The sequence below is a fragment of the Candoia aspera genome, chromosome 3 (assembly GCF_035149785.1).
Source record: "Candoia aspera isolate rCanAsp1 chromosome 3, rCanAsp1.hap2, whole genome shotgun sequence".
NCBI lineage: Eukaryota > Metazoa > Chordata > Lepidosauria > Squamata > Boidae > Candoia > Candoia aspera.
The window spans coordinates 63,300,857-63,323,105 of NC_086155.1; the positions used below are offsets into that span (position 1 = coordinate 63,300,857).

Here is a 22,249-nt window from a genome sequence, read left to right on the forward strand (position 1 = left end):
GACTAGATATCTCACAGGAAATCATTCTTATGTGGACTGATTACTAATGTATTATCAGTGACAAAATGGCCTATTATCAACATGAGAATGTTAAATAAAATTGCACATTAAAAAAGTTATATCTGTGTTTTAACACACATGCACAATGTGGTATGTTTATATTATGAAATGTAAAGTTTTCCTTTATATTTGGTTCAGTTTACCATGTTCAAGAGAAGTGAAATTATACCTGCACATTCTAAGAGCTGACTGACCTTGTTAATTTTAGAATTTATCTATCTTCAGAAACATACTGATACACATATACAGATCAATATGAAGATCTCCTACCTACACCTACAGATCACTTTGAAGAATCCTATAAGGCCAGAGATGTTGAATAGCTAGCTGGGTATGTGTGCTGGGCAATGGCTCTTTGGGTGAAGAGATTGGGCTTACATTGTGACAGTGATAGGCAGGGAGGATGCTGAGTAGGCCACTGCAAGAGAAGGGGGACCTGCACTTGTCCCCTCTTCTAGCCCAGTTGCCGCAACCCAGCACTCTGTTTAGATTATTCAGTGATTAAACTCAGGCCAGTGCTAGTAAATGCCAGGTCTGTACATACTAAAACTGTACCCATCTATGATAAAATGGTGATGAGCATGCAGACTTGTCATATATTACTAAATTTGGTTAGGCACTAATGAGGAAGTTCTCCTGTCATAGATTTGCTCTCACAAGTTTCAGGTCCTGCATGAGCCATGATGCCAAGGGTAGGGAGGAGGGGTGGCCACAATAATTTAGGAGATCTAGGTAATGACCAGTACTGCCCTGGTGCTAGCTGGATGCAAGTCACATTATGTGAGATTGGGACTGTGGCTCTAGACAAGGTATTGCTCCTTGAAGGAATGGGTTTGTGACTTGAGGTTCCTTTTTGACTCACAGCTCCTGTTGGATGAGGCTGTGGCCAAGCAGGCCTTTGGCTAGTTTTGGCTGGTGTACACCTTATAGCCCTGCCTGGAGCAGGAGGCATTGGCAACAATGACTCACACCCTTATCACACAATTGGGTCAATGCAGCACACTACATGGAGCTGCTAGATTTCTGGTGGGTAGAACACCTATTTTTTGGTTACTGCATTTTAGGCCCAATTCAAAATGCAGGTTATAACCTATAAAGCTTTATGAAGTATACTGCTAAGTTACAATAAGGACTGCCTTATTTACAATGAGTCTACCCATCCTGATAGCCTTCTTTTAAGAGGACTTTTCATGATACATCATTTTTTGTTTTTATTGATATTGTATGGTAAGATTGCTGTTGAGATTCTGCTGACTCACCCAAATTTAAGAGATCGGGGCAATATAAAAATTAAATAACATTCTCAGTTGCTCAGAATTTCATACTCTATATTCAGACTTGTACAACTTTGCAAGTGATAGTGGAGATGCTCAATTTCTTGGAAATGTTCATAGTTCCTTATTCAAAATAATTACAGAACATTATGTGCTAATACTTTGTTTCTTTCTTTTAATTGGGAATCTCATTGCTGTGTTGGTTATTATTCATAGGAATGAATACTGTAACTACAATAATGAATCTTATTTAGATAAGCAAATGTTTATGGATTTCATTGAAAACAGACCTTACAACTGTACAAGAGTATCATGTTTTTTAAAAACTACATACACTACTGAATCTGGATCTTGTTAGAAAGGGATTGAGAATACTAGGCTCTTTTCAGTTCTATTTCTTAACTGCATATTCTCCTCCTTGCCATGGCTGTAGCTAGACGTGGGGCAAAACCTGCTTTGTTGTAGTTTTTGAAATTTGGTCAGTGAGATCTGGTTTAATATAGTAAGGAGTTTTCTGCTATAATCTCTTGATTGCCTTCAGATTTTGGGGGGATGCATAGTATAGTCTTTAGAATTATATTCCAGTACTATCTTTGTCACTCTCAAAGAAGATTTGTAAGATCAATCGCATTTTAGTGTTGATATATAGTTGTACTAGTACATGATGGTTTTATAGTCCAGGCAATGATTAGCTTTGTTCTAAAACAAGATTTCTATTGCTATCTGGTGTTTATAAGTTTTCAGAGGGAAGAACTAAAGAAGAGGGGCTCGTAATTATCTCCTAGCTTTAAAGCTATAGAAATATGCTTATCTAGCTACCTTTCATATGTTTTATTTTCTGGAACTGAATTATTAGTATAATAATTTGGTGCTATGCAAGCCATTTGGGGGGCCACTTCATAAAGCACTTACTCAAACCTACCGCTCACAGAACTGAAATATCCATGTCTCTCAAAGGCAAGACATGACTGCTTTGAGACCCTTTCCTGGTTTTCTGACTGTGCATGTTTATGCACAGAAGACAATTCCACCAGGCCTACCACTGAAGCAATACATTGGTGAAGTTCCTATCTGAATGGTTCACACAGGCCTAATGATCATATTGTAAAATCCTGTACATTCAATTATACCAGAATTTTCTTTATGGGAATATATTTAATGTAATCTGGCAAGAAAAATGAACTAAACTCTTCATTAGTTCTGGTTTGATTTGAACTACAGTTGCAGGTAAAACATTAGTGTTTACGACATCAAATGTAAGTCCTGCTCCTGTTTGTGTGGATAAATATTGTTAATATTGGTGATATTTTGGGTGTGTGCTTAAAAAACGTGTGAAGTATACAGTTATTCCATTTCAGTTCAACTTGGTGAAAGACAGTTAGAAATCATTTTTTAAATGTTGGCTAGATTTATGAATTGATCAAGAAAGCTAGAACACTAAATGATATTTAGTTATATGAATCTGCTCAAAAGAAATTACATTTCTCCAATTATTTGTGATTGTCCAAGTTTTTCAGAAAATTGCTAAGCAAAGAAGGTTCTATACCTTTAAATGCACCGATAGACTTTGTTCCTTCCGGCCCTTGCTGTAACGTCCCTTACCCAAGATGTTGTTTGATATTTACAGTATTTGCAGTTTTATCGTGAAGTAATGTATATTCTCTCCTGTATAGCAAATAGCAGTTTCAGAGGAGTGTTGAACACACTGAACATGCATACATACCTACTATTGTAGTCCCTATGTTATTCAGAGCGTTTGGAGGCTGCTATTGCTTTTTTAAAAAATACAGGAGTTCCTTATCAAGACCTTTTCATATTATATAAAGCTTGGCCCTAGCAAAATCTGCAGGAGCATAAGAGTGTACAGTTTTATTGTTGAAAACCACCCAGAGTCACTTGCTGTGATGGGAGGCTATAGAAATCAAATCAAATCAAATAAATACATAAATTTACATCAGTCTAGAATTGCAGACATTTGATTCATTATGTGACTAAAACATTGGCATTTATTTCTAGAAATTTGAAATATTCAAGTCTGCAGTGGTAGTCCCATTGGTGGGTGGTGATCATTGTATAATTATTGCACTGTAAAAGATGCAGTGTTCATTCCAGTTTTGACTTGTTAAATGATTAGAAAGGGGACTGAATTTCCTAAGGTTGTCTGACAGAGTTGGAGGAATGAGAAGTTGTAGCCATGACCAGTGGGATGACTAAAAGGGTAGCATTTGCTTTTCTTGAGATATCTTGACTTAGGCCTTTAGTCTATAGTATCTGAAGAGTTCCCTTTTGAAGTCATCAGGTACTGGGAGCGTCTTTCTGAATGACAGTATTCATTTCTGTTATAGAGGTAGGTGAGATTTATTGAATATGATAAGGTAGCTGTTTATTATGGGGAGAGTACAAATTGATTTTTCTTTCTAAAATCTCCCCAAGGATGAAGTCAATCAGAGAAGGTGGGGGTCAAGAATAAAAGTGTTGGCCAGAAAAAAATAAAATCCAAATCCTCCTTCAGGTGTTATGCAGTGCTCTACATTTAGATAAAGCAATCAAATCTGTAGTATTAACAAATTCTGGAATAGCTATGAACTATTTGCAAGCAGACTTTTTAAACATTTGTTTCATTTGGCTAGAAAGTGAGGCAGAAAGGTTTACTGAAATCAGGTGGAAAAATTATTCATTTTTGAAAATTATATTAATTTGGTTAAGTTAATGCATGAGGTATAAACACCAGGCACAATTCAACCAACTCTGCTTTTTTTTAATTCTTTGGGAATCAGAGAGAAAGAGGAACTACCGCCATTCATATTATAATGAATCAATCCTAAGAACACTATACTAGGAATCCTAGATGCTGCATATTCAGTATAAAAAATACAAACCAGATGAATGAATTGCTTCCAACTTTTTATTCAACAGAAAATGCTTAAGGAAGAAAATATAAAAGGAGTATATAGATATTTTTAAAATATACTATCCAACCCCCCAAGAATATGTGAAGGAAAAAAACCCTTCCGTCCTTGCAGACACTTTAATACAAGAGATGATAAAATAATTAAAAATAGGAAAGGTTCTAGATCAAAATGATTTTTTGTTAAACACTATAAAACATTTGAAGAATTAGTCCCAATAATAAACAGATTGCTTACAAAATTTATGAGGCCATGTCTACTTAATTTTGAAATCAAGCAAAGATGCCCTTAGGTGCAGCAATTATAGCCCTATTTCATTAAATATGACTGTACACTTGAGGCACCTTCGGCTGATGATTTACTTAGCACAGGTGGGTTTTGTTCTCAAGAGACAGAACAGATCATTTACACATTCTGGTAAACATGGCAAAAGCACGACAGTGCCTTCTCTGTATATGATCCTTTATCTGAGCCTAAAGAGTCTTTGGTAAGAGTGCACTAGGTATATGCACACCAGGTTCTGGAGAGAGTGGGGAAGAGATGATGGCAATGGACTGGAACTGGAAGATCTAGATTCAAGTTCACCCTCAGCCATGGAGATTCATTGTGAGCAAGTTATTCTCTTTCAGCCCAGCCTATCTCAGCTGCTGTTGTGGTAATAAAGGGAGCATCCCATATAGCTGCCTTGAATTCTTGGAGGAGAACCAGGTTCTTAAATAAATAAATGGCCGTGTCCACTAATTCTATAAAATGGTTCAAAGTCTTGTATTAAGACTCCAAGACAGAAGTAATAACCAATGGATTCCACTGTCAGCCATGGTAACTAAGAACTCAAAGTGCCCAGCAAGAATAATGGCCAGAGGATCTCTTGGACTTTGTTGTAAAAGAGAGAGTAAAATAAATTGGAAACCTTGAACTATGAGTGCATATAAAATGTGTTACTCAGAAAACACCTGCCATGTACTTTCCCTCCCTTTGTGCTTTCTCTTTTCTTCCCTTCCCATTATCTTTTGTCTCCTGTGTATTTGAGCTGTTTGTTCTTGTATGTGTAGCTGAAATATATATTGTAAAATCAGTGCTAGTTGCTGATAACAAGTGCAGTTACTGTGGATGGTGCAGGTGAAGTAATTTTCTGTGGCTGGATATTGGTAATATTTTTCCTGTATTCAAATTAAAATTTTTAAAAACACTGATCTTGAAAAATTATAATCCCTCAGTTATAAACTCCTGTTATGTTACAGTATTTGATAGGAGCCTATAACTAGGGGTTCTCAACTTCCAATTGTTAGTTTTGTACTTGAAGTATGTGTGACTTCGTTATGTCATCTAGAGTATAGGTTGTAGTGATGGTGTTTTGCCAATACTAGCCAGCTGAAAGATGTAATCCTTTTTTGTTTTATTCAGATATTTTAGTCATTATTCATGCCTGTATAATACTGAATATCTCACAATAGTATTATATAGTGCTGTACATTCATATACATCTCCATTTGATTGCTCCTGAGAAAGTGTTATGAAATTGTACTAATCTATGTAGTTTGTCATGGAGATTGATTGATTCCTAGAAACAATATTATTGCTATAGGATCTACCCTAGGTTTCTACTGTATCTGAGGCATGTTTCAGTGTTCATCTTAAATTATATAGTAATTGAAATCCAGTATAACAGAGCAATACTTTTCCTGTAGCTATATTTTAATCCATTCCTAGTGATAGCTCTTGGTAACAGTGGTGTATGTTTGGTAGCTGTCAGCAAGTTTTGTCTGGGAATAACTGAAAGCATTAAAAAGGTTCAAGCAAGGTTTAGTTATTATGAAAAAATGCAAGTGGGAAAGGAGGGGCTTCTCTGTTTAATTATATATAAATTATCGTTAAACTTTTAGATGAAACAGTTACATTTCTAAGGATATAAAGTTGATTTAAATAATATATATTCAGAATATTTTATTTTTAGACTGGTAAGCAACAAGTAAAACATGGTAAACCCATATGTTCAATAGAAACACATATGAAACTGTAGATTTGTGATCCTACTGATTATTAAAATATACTATCTAGGAATCAAAAATAAAAATTGATTAAAATATCCCTTCTGGTGTTTGGAAAGGATAATTAACGTCACAATCAGGAAATATGATACTACAATAATTAAATGCAGTTGTCTTCCATTTTCATTATTAAATTGATGAACTGGTTGTTTATTTAATAAAGAAGTCTATTTTTAAATCAAGAGTGACCCTGTGACCTCCATTGGATATAATATATAGAAACAATATATTGGACATGATTTTAAAAAATATATAGACTTGAAGGTGATCTATACCTCTGCAGTAGGTATAATCCATACCTACTGCAGAGTTTGAATGCATTGTGATTTCTGAGTAAATGCTTTGGATTGCATTATTAGGAAGATCAAATATTTTATGTAAGTCTTTTGCTGCTAATAGCATGATCATCTGGAAGTTGCAACTGGTCCGGAATGCAGTGGCATGCACAGTTTTGGATGCCCCGCACTTCACCAAGTAACACTTGTACTGGCTTCTAGTTGCTTTCTGGGTGCAATTCAAGGTGCTGGTTATCACCTTTAAAGCCCTACATGGCACAGGGACAGGTTACTCGTGGGATGGCCTATACCTGAGGATATCTGCCCATTCTACTAGATGAGATAGGGTGGAAGTGCTCCAGGTCCACTCCCTTAAATGTTGTCATCTGATGGGGCTTTGGAAGCATACCTCCTCAATGGCCCCCCCAGCCCTTTGGAACAGCCTCCCATCTGAGATCCAAGGGATCCCTACCCTTTTAGCCTTCTGGAGGGCTGGGAAGACCTGGCTCTTCCCCCCAAGCATTGGATTAAGATGAGGGTTGAGCTGTGAGGATGATTGGTTTGGGGGGTACTTTTGTTTTTAAGTATGTTTTTTATGGATTGTTGTGAGCTGCCTAGAGTCATCTAAAGAAATAGCCATACAGTATAAGTCAAGTAAGTAAGTAAGTAAGTAAATATCAGAACAGGTATTTCTATACATCTCTTGTGTAAGTAGATTAGAAGTAATGTAAATCCAACATTTGAAACTTGTTTATAGCAGACTTTTCCCATTTTGTTAATGCTATTAAAATCTGATGCAATGCTTTAACTTTCCATACAGATGCTTCATAACAGTTTTTTGTATCTGTCTTATAAAATTTTACTATTTTAACACAATTCATAATCTCTTTTAATTTGAGAAATAATGGATATATTCAATAAAATACTAATCCAGTATAAAAATATCAACATCTGAAAAACATTGCCCTGCTTTCTCACAGTTAGCATAAACAACAGATGAGGGAAGATAGGAAGGGTTTTACAAGGAGGCAAGTGCATTATTGGCAACACTTCAGTGAAATTTTTACTGTAGTTCTACAAATAGTTTAGATGTTCCCCATTTATTTGTAATTACTTTTCATTTTGAGAACATAGCTTGCTGATAAGAGTATAGTACCTCAAAATCTTGGTACTATCCTCTCTACTTTTATGAATGCTGTGTGATTACCATCTGCCTTTCTCAACCTTTTGTCCCTGGAGGAACGCTTGAAATATTTTTCAGGCCTTGGGGAACCCCTGCACATTCAGGCTCAGATATAGGCCAGAAGTTACAAAATTATTATATTTGTTTGATGTGTAGTGTCATAATCACCGTTGCGATGCTTGTGACATCGCAACGGCTGGCATGACAATACAGGGAAATGGGTCCCTGGCGGATTAAGGCAAAAGGCAACCATGAAACAAAAAGAAAGCAACAGGTGCTGGAAACTAAGTAACAACCAAAGCCGGCGGCAGGGAAGACAAAGATACAAAGTTGCCAAAAGGTAATTGACAAGACAACAGGAGAGGCACACCCAAGCTGTCAAAAGGGATTAAGAGCCTGATCGCCCGGCAATGAATCATTACCGTTCAGGAAGGCGATCGAGGCGACGCCCGGGGCACAGGGGGGCTGAACGACCTCTCACCTGACAAGGACGAAACCGGTGGGACTCGTGGGACGCACCTGGAATAAGGTGGGATGGAGCGCTGACCGGCGCGGGCTATTTAAATCCCGTTCCGGCGCGTTCCCCTCATTCTCAGCTTTTTAAAGGCATGCACTCTGTTCCTCAATAAAGCCAGAACCTAAGCCTACGCTAGCATCTGTGTCTTTACTGGTTAGCAGGCAGAGCCTGACATATAGGACTTATATGCATTAACTTAAACCAAATGAATGAAACTTATTTCTTTAATGTGAAGTTGCCTGAATTTGAAATAATTTTTAAAATAAATTGTGATCTCCCAGGGAACTCTTAGTGACCTTTTGCGAAACCTAGGGTTCCATGGAACCCTGGCTGAGAAACCCTGGCATAGAATAACTTCATTGGCCCTTTAGATCAGGCTACTGTAGAGGAGTATGGAGATAGCCTTGAAGGAAATATGCAGCAGCCATTATAAAAACACCAGCTCGGCCATGAAAGGAAAGAGTGAGGAAGAAACTCAGAGTTGGCCCACCTTGATTCTCTTAGGTATAAGAGAGAAGGAAAGAGAAAGGCGTTCAAGATTCTGTTATTATACCATATAACAATAAAGTAGAATTTTTGATGATTAGAAAGAATAGGTTATAGAAAGGGAATTATGATGTAATCTTAGAGAGGTTTGATTAGAACTGTATGTATAACTGCTGAGAGAAAGATTGGAACCCACTTCTATATCTCTATATCTCTATCTCCATTCACGTTTTCTGCTCTGCTCTGTTCTTTTCCTTTTTCTATCTTTTGTCCTTTTTTTCATTTTCACATTTACTATATTTTTTTCTTTGAATGTATTTCCTATTATCTATGTAAAATCTTTAATAAAAACTATTTTTTAAAAAATGAAGTAGAATTATGTAGTTCTTGTGTCTGTTTCCTGACCTGGCCTACCTCAAATGGCCAACAGCTACAACCAATCATATTATGCTAAATTGTTATGTGTGAGTGTAGCCATAGTTCAGCAAACCAAAGATAAGCACAGTATAGCCTATTATTAATTAAAATTGCCCATTACTGATCTCTCCAACCAATCAGATTGCAGTTGCATAAGACTTCAACATTCTTTAAATTCTTTATACGTTGGTATATATTCAGAAAAGTTAGTTGTGAAAATATACTGATTTAACAGATAATATCACATTCTTGCAGATAAGCATTTGAGAGTGTTTACCTAATTTTGCCAGTCTTCATTTTTAATTTTACCTATCACACTCAGCTGTTTGAACAACCCAGTCACGTGATTACATATTACTCCATTTTCTTTTTCTCAGAATCCTATGAAATTTATTCTAAGCATTAATATTTAATATCATTTTCTTAAATACTAAATTGTTTAGCATGTATTCTTAAAAAAATGCACAAAAATTGCAGAACACAAAGTGGCAATCCCCATGTTAAAGTAGCTTATACATGTGTCTACAGTCATAGCTTAGAAGAAAGTTCATTAAAAGTGTGTCCAATTTTCAGCTTATTCTTATACCTATTAAAAATCAAAGAACTTTATGAAATGGCCTTTCCCAATTCTGGTGCACTACAGATGTATGGACTTCAGCTCTCAGATTTTCCCAACTAGCATGGCCATTGCTAGAATTTTGAAACTTGACGTGCATAAATCTGGAGGGTGTTCAGTGCTGAAAATACTATGATAAACCTGGGTAATAGCAGTGAACTCATTTTGATTGCTGATTACCTATTTTAGCAGATAAATATGCATTTAAATACACATTTCTTAAGAAAATTATAAAAATGTGTTTATGTAATTTTAACAGATGAGAGCCAGTTTGGTGTAATAGTTAAGATACTAAGCTAGAAAACAGGAGACTGTGAGTTCTAATGCCACCTTAGGTACAAAACCTTGGGCCAGTCATACTCTCTCAGCCCTAGGAAGAAGGCAATGGCAAACCATTTATGAAATCTTGCCAAGAAAACTGCAGGGACTTGTCCAGGCAGTCACCAGGAGTCATCACTGACTCAAAGACACACATATATAAATAAAATTAACAGAGATCTATTAACACAGATGTAAAAACAAAATAGGAAGTTACAAAAGAAAACATCCTGATCTGTCCTCCTGTGATTCAAGATGCAACAAACATTATTACAGTAAAAGGAAATGTGAGGACTTTTTTCTCACTGTTGAATGAGTAATTATAATTGGACCAAGCTCCTTTTTGACCCTCATATAAAGCACTGGTATTGTTTGCATGATAGCAGAATATTAGCTACTTCATTTGTGAATACCTGTGTATCTTTCAGCTAGGATAGTTGAGTTGGAAGATACAGTATAGTATAGCAGTATAGCAGATTCTACATCTTTGTTTACTTTCTTGTGATCCTGATTTTAGGAAATTAACATCTATAGTGAACTATTGTTATTATATTACCTATGTGTTTAACTGGTGTGCAAAGAAGCTTTACCATATGATTTATATTAAGTGTTCAGTGATTGATAAAATACTAGGAATGTGATGAACTGATACCAGAAATTTGGCTTTTACATATAGGATTTGGTAGCATACTTGAAGGTTGTTGTTGTTTATTCATTTAGTCGTTTCCGACTCTTCGTGACTTCATGGACTAGCCCACGCCAGAGCTTCCTGTCGGTCGTCAACACCCTCAGCTCCCCCAGGGACGAATCTGTCACCTCTAGAATATCATCTATCCATCTTGCCCTTGGTCGGCCCCTCTTCCTTTTGCCTTCCACTCTCCCTAGCATCAGCATCTTCTCCAGGGTGTCCTGTCTTCTCATTATGTGGCCAAAGTATTTCAGTTTTGCCTTTAATATCGTTCCCTCAAGTGAGCAGTCTGGCTTTATTTCCTGGAGGATGGACTGGTTTGATCTTCTTGCAGTCCAAGGCACTCTCAGAATGTTCCTCCAACACCACAGTTCAAAAGCATCGATCTGTAATGGTTGCCTATTCTAAAACACCATCAGACTCATGGGTATGAATTCAAAGATATCTGATTTATTAAAGAATAGTACGCAGGATCACAGAGAAAGCTGAGAATGATGAAAGCACGCCAAATTCAAACTAAAAACCCTCGGTGCAAATGAAATCCCTCCGCCCGTAGAATCTTCTCAAGTTCACAATCCCAGGTGCTCCTAACGGTTTCTGATGGTCTGCGGGAAAAGTCCTTGAAGAGATAACATAACCCAAACACATTCCATTGTACTGATTTCACATACAGAGCTTGGTACAAGGTCTCACAGCAGCTCCCTCCCAAACAGAAACACCCGTCAGCGCCATGGCATGTGAAATGTTACGATGTATAAGCTACATTGAATCAGTGAACATGACACTATCTTCCTTCTCTCAGCCTTCCTTATGGTCCAGCTCTCGCAGCCATATGTTACTACGGGGAACACCATTGCTTTAACTATGCGGACCTTTGTTGTCAGTGTGATGTCTCTGCTCTTAACTATTTTATCGAGTTTTGTCATTGCTCTTCTTCCAAGGATTAAGCGTCTTCTGATTTCCTGACTGCAGTCAGCATCTGCAGTAATCTTCGCACCTAGAAATACAAAGTCTTTCACTGCCTCTACATTTTCTCCCTCTATTTGCCAGTTATCAATCAAGCTGGTTGCCGTAATCTTGGTTTTTTTGAGGTTTAGCTGCAAGCCAGCTATTGCACTTTCTTCTTTCACCTTCATCATAAGGCTCCTCAGTTCCTCTTAGCTTTCAGCCATCAAAGTGGTACCATCTGCATATCTGAGATTGTTAATGTTTCTTCCAGCGATTTTAACTCCAGCCTTGGATTCCTCAAGCCCAGCATGTCGCATGATGTGTTCTGCATACAAGTTGAATAGGTAGGGTGAGAGTATACAGCCCTGCCGTACTGCTTTCCCAATCTTAAACCAGTCCGTTGTTCCGTGGTCTGTTCTTACTGTTGCTACTTGGTCGTTATACAGATTCTTCAGGAGGCATACAAGATGACTATCCCCATACTGCTAAGAACTTGCCACAATTTGTTATGGTCCACACAGTCAAAGGCTTTAGAATAGTCAATAAAACAGAAATAGATGTTTTTCTGAAACTCCCTGGCTTTTTCCATTATCCAGCGGATATTGGCAATTTGGTCCCTAGTTCCTCTGCCTTTTCTAAACCCAACTTGTACATCTGGCAATTCTCGCTCCATGAATTGCTGAAGTCTACCTTCCAGGATCTTGAGCATTACCTTACTGGCATGTGAAATGAACGCCACTGTTCGATAGTTTGAACATTCTTCAGTGTTTCCCTTTTTTGGTATGGGGATAGAAGTTGATTTTTTCCAGTCTGATGGCCATTCTTGTGTTTTCCAAATTTGCTGGCATATAGCATGCATTACCTTGACAGCAGCATCATGCAAGATTTTGAACAGTTCAGCTGGGATGCCGTCGTCTCCTGCTGCCTTGTTATTAGCAATGCTTCTTAAGGCCCATTCAACCTCACTCTTCAGGATGTCTGGCTCTAGCTCACTGACCACACTGTCAAAGCTATCCCCGATATTGTTATCCTTCCTATACAGGTCTTCCGTATATTCTTGCCACCTTTTCTTAATCTCTTCTTCTTCTGTTAGGTCCTTGCCATCTTTGTTTTTGATCATGCCCATTTTTGCCTGGAATTTACCTCCGATGTTTCTAATTTTCTGGAAGAGGTCTCTTGTCCTTCCTATTCTATTGTCTTCTTCCACTTCCATGCATTGTTTGTTTAAAAATAATTCCTTCTCTCTTCTGGCTAATCTCTGGAATTTTGCATTTAATTGGGCATATCTCCCCCTATCACTGTTGCCTTTTGCTTTCCTTCTTTCTTGGGCTACTTCTAGTGTCTCAGCAGACAGCCACTTTGCCTTCTTGGTTTTCTCTTTCTTTGGGATGTATTTTGTTGCTGCCTCCTGAACAATGTTGCGAACTTCTGTCCATGGTTCTTCCGGGACCCTATCTACTAAGTCCAGTCCCTTAAATCTATTCTTCACCTCCACTGCATATTCCTTTGGAATATTAGTGAGCTCATATCTAGCTGATCTGTGGGTCTTCCCTAATCTCTTTAGTCTGATCCTAAATTGTGCAAGAAGAAGTTCGTGATCGGAACTACAGTCAGCTCCAGGTCTTGTTTTTACTGACTGTATAGATGTCCGCCACCTTTGGCTGCAAAGGATGTAGTCAATCTGATTTCGGTGTTGTCCATCTGGTGAAGTCCATGTATAAAGCCGTCTCTTAGGTTGTTGGAAGAGAGTGTTTGTTACGCAGAGTGAGTTGTCTTGGCAAAATTCTATCAGCCTATGTCCTGCTTCGTTTTGTTCTCCCAGGCCATGCTTACCTGTAATTCCAGGTGTCATTTGACTGCCCACCTTAGCATTCCAGTCTCCCGTGATGAAAATAACATCTCTTTTAGGCGTGTTGTCCAGTAGGTGCTGCAGATCCTCATAGAACTGCTCTACTTCAGCTTCTTCAGCATCTGTGGTTGGGGCGTATATTTGGATCACTGTGATGTTAGATGACTTGCCCTGAATTCAAATTGAGATCATTCTATCATTTTTTGGATTGTATCCAAGCACTGCTTTAGCCACTTTACTATTAATTATGAAGGCTACTCCATTTCTTCTTTGGTCCTCTTGTCCACAGTAGTAGATCTGGTGGTCATTTGATGTGAAGTGGCCCATTCCAGACCATTTCAGTTCACTGACGCCCAAAATGTCTATCTTTAATCTTGACATCTCACCAATAACCACATCCAATTTGCCCTGGCTCATAGATCTTACATTCCAGGTTCCAATGGTGTGTTGATCCTTAGAACATTGGATTCGCCGTTCACCACCAGCACCGTCGGCCGCTAGCCGTCCTTTCGGCTTTGAGCTAGCTGCGTCATCACGTCTGGGGCTAGTTGAACTCATCCTCTGTTCCTCCCCAGTAGCATTTTGACCATCTTCCGACCTGGGGGTCTCATCTTCCGATGGTATACCGACATATCTCTGGTTGTACTGATCCATTTAGTTTTCACGGCAAGAATACTGGGGTGGGTTGCCACTACCTTCCCCAGGGATCGCATTTAGTCTGACCTCTCTGTCATGACCTTCCCGTCTTGGGTGGCCCTTCACGGTTTAGCTCATGGCATCATTGAGGTGCTCAAGCTCCAGCACCATGACAAGGTAACGATCCTTTGCTGAAGACTTGAAGGTTAGCGTTAATAATAATATATACTGCTTGCTTGCTTATTTATATTTATTTATATTTATTTATATATATATTATTTTATTTTTATCCTGCCTTTATTATTTTTATAAATAACTCAGGGCGGTGAACATACCTAAATCTTCCTTTTGCTTTCTTTTTCTCTTTAGCAACAGTTGGTGGGTTCTCTGTTACAGACATATTTATTTAATTTTTATCCTGCCTTTATTATTTTTATAAATAACTCAAGGCGGCAAACATACCTAATACTCCCTCCTCTTCCTATTTTCCCCACAATAGCAACCCTATGTGGTGAGTTGGGCTGAGAGAGAGTGACTGGCCCAAGGTCACCCAGCCAGCTTTCATGCCTAAGGCAGGACTAGAACTCTCAGTCTCCTGGTTTCTAGTCAAGCAGAGTGTATCTGGGAGGATAGGAGTGTGGCTTTTCTTTTTATATTATAAATAATCTCATATTGCTACATTTCCCCTTTGTAATACCCACTTTTTTCCTCTAAAAATTATAAGCACAAGTTGAAATTGGGTATAATAAAGTCTCCTTCAATTGAATGTAACTCTTGTGACTACATGTGCATGTAGTTTTCTTGATGTCAGTGCAAAAGTGTTTTATCATTGCCTACTTCTGGGATATTTTTTTTTCTACCTTCCAGTTTAATTTACATCTCTGCTATTTTATGGTGCTTTTCCATCAAAGTACTAGTCATGTCTGATGCAATTTCTCTTCTTTGAGATTAGACAAGTTCAGCTGGGTGCTAGTTAAAAAAAATTGTAGAATCTCCTAATTTAGCAAATCATTTGAGGGAAACCCAAAGATAACAATTCTTCTGCTCTAGAAGTGTAGGTAATTTTCTGAAGCATTTGGGGCATGGAAAATTGTATAAAGGAAGCAAAAGAATTCCCCTCACATGGAGTTGAATTTCACCATTCATACTGGACCTGTCACTAAATTTCCCTTGGATTTAAGTCATATAATGTATACAAATTTATTTTTCCCCACTATCTTCAAAGCAACTTTTTAATCATAGTGGACATTTGTCTTACACATTAATTTAGGTATGTTGTTTAACAACAGAGTTCACTGATGTAATAGACAGACATAGTTAGCCTTCTTGCTTTATTGTTGAATTAAGGCCACAAGTACATTTTTAATATTCTTTCAGCCCGAGATGCTGATGAAAGAGAGAAATGGATTCATGCTTTAGAGGAAACCATCCTTCGTCATACTCTTCAACTCCAGGTAAGTTCATTTGCAGTCTGCTTAAAATTATGAAATTGTTAAGAGTATTTGCTCAAATAAGCTCATAAAAATTGAATACATTCCAGATTATATTCAGAACTGAATACAGCTTTCTGTTGCAAATATACCAGTATTAATTATAAAATCAAGGCATTTAAAATGTTTCAAACAGAAAGCATTCCAGCTGAATTAAGTTTTAAATGGCACTGTATTGCCAATATGCAGAAGAGAAACTGTTCTCTTAAGATCTGAAGAATTAGGGGCATTGACTGAAAGTTATTTTCAAATATGTCTTATTTAATCTCTTTTCAGCAACAGGTTTGTGTTATAATTTGTATTTTTTGTTGAAATAATTGTCTTATATATTCATCCATATCTGCTTGTCAGGTTTGGAGACATAGTGCAAATTCTCTACGCTAGAATAGGGAACAGCTATATAAATACATTGACTAGAATATAAATAGTATTGTAAGTTTGCTGTTTTGTGAGCTTTCTTTTTTAAAAAAAATCAAAACAAAAATCTCAAAGCAAAATATAATAAGGAAAAAAGCATGAGTGTGTCTGTTTTCAGTAAAAAGAGCACTGTATCATAATTACAAAGTGTGTCTTATACACCCTTAGGTTTCTTCCTCATCTAAACATCTGCAGGCAAAGGTTTTGCCAAAATTTGTTAACTGCCTTCTTAAATCCTGGATTGTGTTTATAGCAGTCCAGTGGGGGGGGGGGGGGAAACAAAAGCAAAAAACAAAATCCAGCCCTGAAATACACCAAAACATGACTGACTGAGGTTGGGAACTTTCTTCTAATCTTTATAATTTGAAACTAGTGAGATCTGCTGCATGACATGTGTATTTGAACCCCTGAAATATACTTCCATATTACAAAGCGGAGTCTTCTTTTTAAAATTTTAGTCTTAAGTTGTAATACTGCACATTCACTTTGTGCTTGGTATGACTGAGTAAAAGAAGCGTATGGGTGTGCCACTGTATTTTAATGTCATTCCCAATAATTTTCAAACAAGAAACCCTTGTAAAAGCAATATAAAATAATATATAAAATATATTTAAAATTGTTTTATAATATATAAAACAATTATTTCAAACCTTAGATTTACAGCGACAGTTGCAGCCTACTATGTAGTTTTATTTGCAAGTCTATCCAACTCAGACTATTCGATTTCTTCCTACCTTTTGCCAACCCTGTTATTCTCAGTCGCAGAGACCCTATTAATTCTCGCCGCTGCAGGTCCTCCTGACCCCCCTTAGAGCAATTTTTCGGCAGCGGCATAGGAGACTCCAGCTGGGAGACTAAGAATGGGAAAGCTCTGGAGCGGAATAAGGCAGGCTCTGCTGAATTCTGTCAAATAAATATTAGGCAGCTATAACATTGTAAAAATTTAAATCCGTTCCGTAGTAGGGGATTCTGTATCCAATCCAATATGCATGCTAAACTGAAACCCGCTGAGAAGGGCGGGGAATCGAACTCGGCGGATGATCACGGTGGCCTGAAAGTGGGAAAGCGACGTAGGCTGTAGCCAATTGCAAGGAAGTTAGACGCATTTTAGAAAACAACTACAATGGGAGAGGTGGCAATCTGAATGGATTTGTGGCATCCTCAGCGCTGGCGCGAGAAGTTCTAGGCAGATAAATGGGTTGTGAACGGCAGAGCGAGTACTGTATTTTGCATGGTAATTTTTTCTAATTGTTCAATGCCATCTGAGTCCCTATACACAGGGACCGCAGCAGCGCCAAAGGAAAGAAAGGAACACTTCGACGCGGTTTGACTATTTGCGTTCCCCTTTCGATTACTCCGCGGGAGGGAGGACGGCTTAGGCTAAAGGACACCTGACCCGTAGCCAATCGGGTCCCACTTGGCGTTAAGACAATAACCGTGTGAACGGAGGGTTTGCGACGCGGCCACTCTACCGGGGGCGGCGGGGTGGGGGGGAGGAGGGAGGTCTTGTAAGACTTTCTCGAGAGGCGTTACCGGCTGTGGAACGAATGGCTAGTGTGAGTAGGAACAGATGTTGGGGTAGCGTCGTATCGTAACTGTCAGGAAAGGAATGGAAACCCTCTATCTGCTGGCCTCGAGGAGGCCCGCCCAACGCTTGAGTTCGCTGATTTCCCTGGTCTCTGATGTATTGGCTAGTAGCGTAGTTTTGCGAATGTCCCGCCTTGCGTTTGGCGTCAGGGTTGATGCTCGCTTGTAGAATAGGCGAGTAGGCAAGAGACCCGGTGGATCATCTCCACGCAGTTCCGAGCTTTAACTAGTTCCGCTCAGTGTGAACCGAAATTGAATGTTGGAAAGGAGGGCATCGTATGTTGGAGGTTCAGAGTTAGTTTACTTTCAGACTGAGCTGTGGATGACTGGCTGGTTACTGCCATTGCTGCTTCTGCTATTTAAATGGGCCTTTCTCTGGGTTTAACATCTGGACTGTGAGATAGACCATTTTTACTGAAAGCTCTAGAGTTGTTAATGATGTCAGGAGAATGATTCCTTGTCAACGTTTGAGATGCTTAACTATGCTGTAGATCTTAAAACTCATTTGACTTCCTTCTCTATAAATTTGCTAAATAGTAGACAGCAACATACTGATTGCTTTCAAGTTGCAAATCAACATGTAAGTAGACTTTCCTTGATGAATACATAATTAGACCAGCCTATTAAGGATGAATTCAGTTATCTGAGTTCTTTGCATAGCCAAACTTATATAGAGTGAGGAATTGGAAGGAGAATAGAATCAATTTTGCTGTAAGAGGTATGCCTGTCTGAAATGTCAAATGTGGATCTCAACTGTGGAAACCACAGTTGTGCAAGAATGTCATATGATAATTAATTCTGGGGGAATTGGAAACATGCTTACAGGGAACAAACAAACGGTATAGCAACCATGGTGGCATATAATCTTTTATAAAGACTGCAGTCACTACATAATTAATTGGATTATATATCATGCCAATCCACACTGTGGACTACATGGTAAATCCCTTTATTTTTTATACAGACATTTGTGTACTATTTACTTCAAAGGATTCCTATTTCACGGGAGAAAGCAACTTTTTAATTATGTGGGGATCGTACACAAACCTTTGACGATTCCATGCACTTTTAATATTTAACTGGTCTAGCTGGTCATTGATCTTAATTGAAGATTTGGTCAGCTTACAAATCCAGCTGGGTGATCTTGGGCCAGTCACACACTCTCAGCCCTAGGAAGCAGGCAATGGTAAACCACCTGTGAAAAATTTTGCCAAGAAAACTGCAGGGGCTAGTCCAGGTAGTCGCCAGGAGTCAACACTGACTCGAAGGCACCCCCCCACCAAAAGCAATTATTGAAATTGTGTGCTAAAGCTTTTTAAACACAAATTCTAGAAAGATCTGAGAAATAGGTAGGTTTTAAACACCCTTCTCATTAGTAATAAAGAATGGGCCAGCAGAAGACACCCAGCTGAAGACCTACCAATGCAGGGCAGACTGCATAGGATAATAAAGATAAAGTACAAAAATCATAGCATCACTTGAAAACCAAACATACAGATTATTGCTAATAGCTTGTTACCTTTTTAAAAGCCTTGGTCATAATTCTGCTAAACATAAGGATTTTTAAATCCTATTAATTTTTAAAACACTGCTGAAATTAATGGAATGTCTGTAAATATTGTCTAAATTATACTGTTGAAAAAAAATTAGTTCAATACAATAAAATAATAACTGTGACATTGGTTAGGTTTGCACATTGTGCCATGTCATAATGAGGTTGGTTTTGTTCTGTTTACAGTGTATGGACCCAGTCAATGTATTTTGTAAATCAAGGGTTATGGCTTAGTGTGATGTGTGAACCAGGCCACTGGGTATTTATTAGCTATGTCAATTCAGTATCATCTTATTTGTCTGTGATAGTTGTTTCACATTGTCTGTAAAGAGCAACAAAATTGCAGAAGGAGGGGATGAATGAGAAGAATCGTAGGATAGAACTCTCTTTTCTGGTTGTTTCTGTTCTTTCAGTCTTACACATTACAGTACCATTATTCTAAAAGTACTACATTAAACATGAAAGTTGATTTGGCATGTAAAATGTCTAAATAAAGGCATATAAACTATGAGTAAAAACATATCATATGAGTTTAGGTACAACAGTATACTACATGTTGTCAAAAGTTCCTTGCTAGACAGCCAAAAATGTCTTAACTTTGCATCAGTTTTGAGAAAGACTTTTTAAATGGAGTGGGTTCTAAATGAGCCAATATCTTCTAATACTCATTTTTTGAATTTAAAAACTTGTGGAAATAAGCACTGTTAAATACGATGGGACATTTCTGTTTTTTCCTTAACAGATTTGCACAATTAAGTCTGCCTTTATTTTGTATAATTTGAGAATGTATGAGTCCGACCTTAAATGTACAGGAGAGTACCTTTATTAAATAATTGTCCATAGGTCATTGCAGAAGAATGTTAAAACTGTTTAGCAAAGTAGCCACTCCTGCAACTACAGAGTACTGAGACTGCTCCTTGAGCTATTATCAGCTAGTTTCAACTATGTTAATAACAAAAATGCAGTAATTTATCCTTCATGTTCTTGAAAACCTATCTTGATAACTTACTTCATAGCTATTATTGTGTTGGAATATTAAAGAATTTGCTTTTCTGTGTGCCGGTAAACAAACACAAATTATTAGGCTAAATCTGAGATATTTTGATTATAGGGTGTGGAGCCTGGCTTTGTTCCAAGTGTCCAAGATTTTGATAAAAAACTTACAGAAGCTGATGCTTACCTACAAATTTTGATAGACCAGCTGAAGGTACGTTAACCCTGTAATGACTGTATTATAGATTTAAGTAAATTTCTGGTGATGTTATACTTTATTTTGTTCCTAAAATTCAGAAGCTCTAATTCTGTTGCAGATTATGCCAGAAATGGGAACGACATACATTTTTGTTTGAATTTTGAATTTATTTTCTTAAAAAGCAGTTTTCTAACCTTTGTTTCAAAATATGAAGGTAGTATGTTGGCAGTTCCTGCTAAAAGAGATTAGATCTGAGGGGCCTGGGTGGAAATTAGTATCTGAATTCTTTCACAGAATAGTTGTCCTAACAGCCAGGAACCACGCTGAGACAAGGAATAGGTCTCTAGTGTTTTATTACTGCTACATGAGACAGAAAATCCTAACAAATTGAAGAAGCGTGGGAAAAACCCAGACAGATAAACCCCAAAAGTTAAGGCGGGTCTGATCTGTGTCTCTTTGAATGGCTGCTTAACTCCTCAGTACTACGCATGCGTTTTCCCCCCTGGATAGAGGCCCCCTCCTGCTCACCATCAGTACTCATGACAATAGTCAGGTTCTAAGAACAGCAATGTAAAGCTTGCTTAAGTAAAATCTAAGGATGTGCAAATCTTAGTTTTGTAATATTTAATGAAAACTGAAAATCAGACAAAACCTAAAATAACTCTCTACTTAAAGGTTTCAATTTTAATGAGGTTTTGAATCTGGGTATTCTAGCGCATGAAAAACTCTGATGTTGGATAATTTATTTAAATAATTTTTTCTATAGAAAATATGTCTTCTTTTTTTTTTTTTTTGCATTACATTGTGTGTGTCACGGTTAATCTGTGGTGCCATAGATTACAACTCTAAGTTAAATTCACTTAGTTCCTTATCAAGTGGCTCATATATTTGATCTTGGAAATGAAGTAAATATTTGATAATAAAAATAGGAGAAGCAGTGGAATATTTTATTTCTAAAGAAATTATTTTGAAATGTTTTCTTGGTATATTGGCTTGACTTGAATATATGATCATCTATAGTTTGCAGGCAGGGGCATCCATGGGGGTGTTTAAAAAAAAGTCAAGATAGTGGTCATGATCAAAGCCCCACCCCTTTATGCATGGATGTGACATTGATGTGCACACAAAAGGGGCAGAACTGTGGCTCCCATCTTGAGGTTTTTTTTAAACATGCCTGTGGATGCTCCTGTTTTTGGTACTATGCTGTTCTTTCACATTTTGTTTGTAATGTTGTGATCAGAGTATATTCCTGTTCCCCACCCCCCATAACTGTGCTTTACACTTTGCAGTGAAAGTAAATGAGTTTATGAACTAATGGGAAGCATCAGTTTGTTTTAGATGAAAGCTATATTATTAAAGCCACTGGTAATATGAATATTATTTTTGGAAAGAGAGATATAACTTGTATTTGGTATACAGAAACTAACGTACTTTTTAAAGTGATTTGCTCTCTTGTTTGAATTATTAAAGTCCTTCCCATATTTTTAACAATTTTCTTTTTTTTAGCTCTTTGATGAAAAGCTTCAGAACTGCAGAGATGATGATCAGAGAAAAGCAAGTATATTTTTTGTACAGATGCCCTTAGAATACATATTTATTTCTAAGATGCAACTTTAGTGGGGGGGGGTTTTGTACAGCTAAGAAACACCATATATGTTACAGTTTTCTTTGATTTGCTGGAATGGAAAACACTTCTTACAATAATTTGGAACTATCCTTTGGTTGCTCTGCTCCTTTGGAGTATAATTACAGAAAGACATGAAACCCAGTTTGGAAAGGCCAAAAAA

At 37.6% G+C, this 22,249-nt stretch overlaps 1 protein-coding gene across 3 annotated transcripts in view; it reads left to right on the forward strand.

The window, feature by feature from the left end:
• OSBPL9 (oxysterol binding protein like 9) overlaps nucleotides 1–22,249 on the forward strand; it is a 75,076-nt gene that overhangs the window by 17,929 nt on the left and 34,898 nt on the right. For 2 of the 3 annotated variants that reach the window (XM_063297929.1, XM_063297930.1), the window contains exons 4-6: nucleotides 15,602–15,678; nucleotides 20,382–20,477; nucleotides 21,969–22,016. In XM_063297929.1, the coding sequence (XP_063153999.1) occupies nucleotides 15,602–15,678; nucleotides 20,382–20,477; nucleotides 21,969–22,016 (221 nt within the window). Of the gene's footprint in view, nucleotides 1–15,601; nucleotides 15,679–17,663; nucleotides 17,688–20,381; nucleotides 20,478–21,968; nucleotides 22,017–22,249 lie in introns of those variants that run through there. The other variant, XM_063297931.1, reaches the window with a different exon arrangement.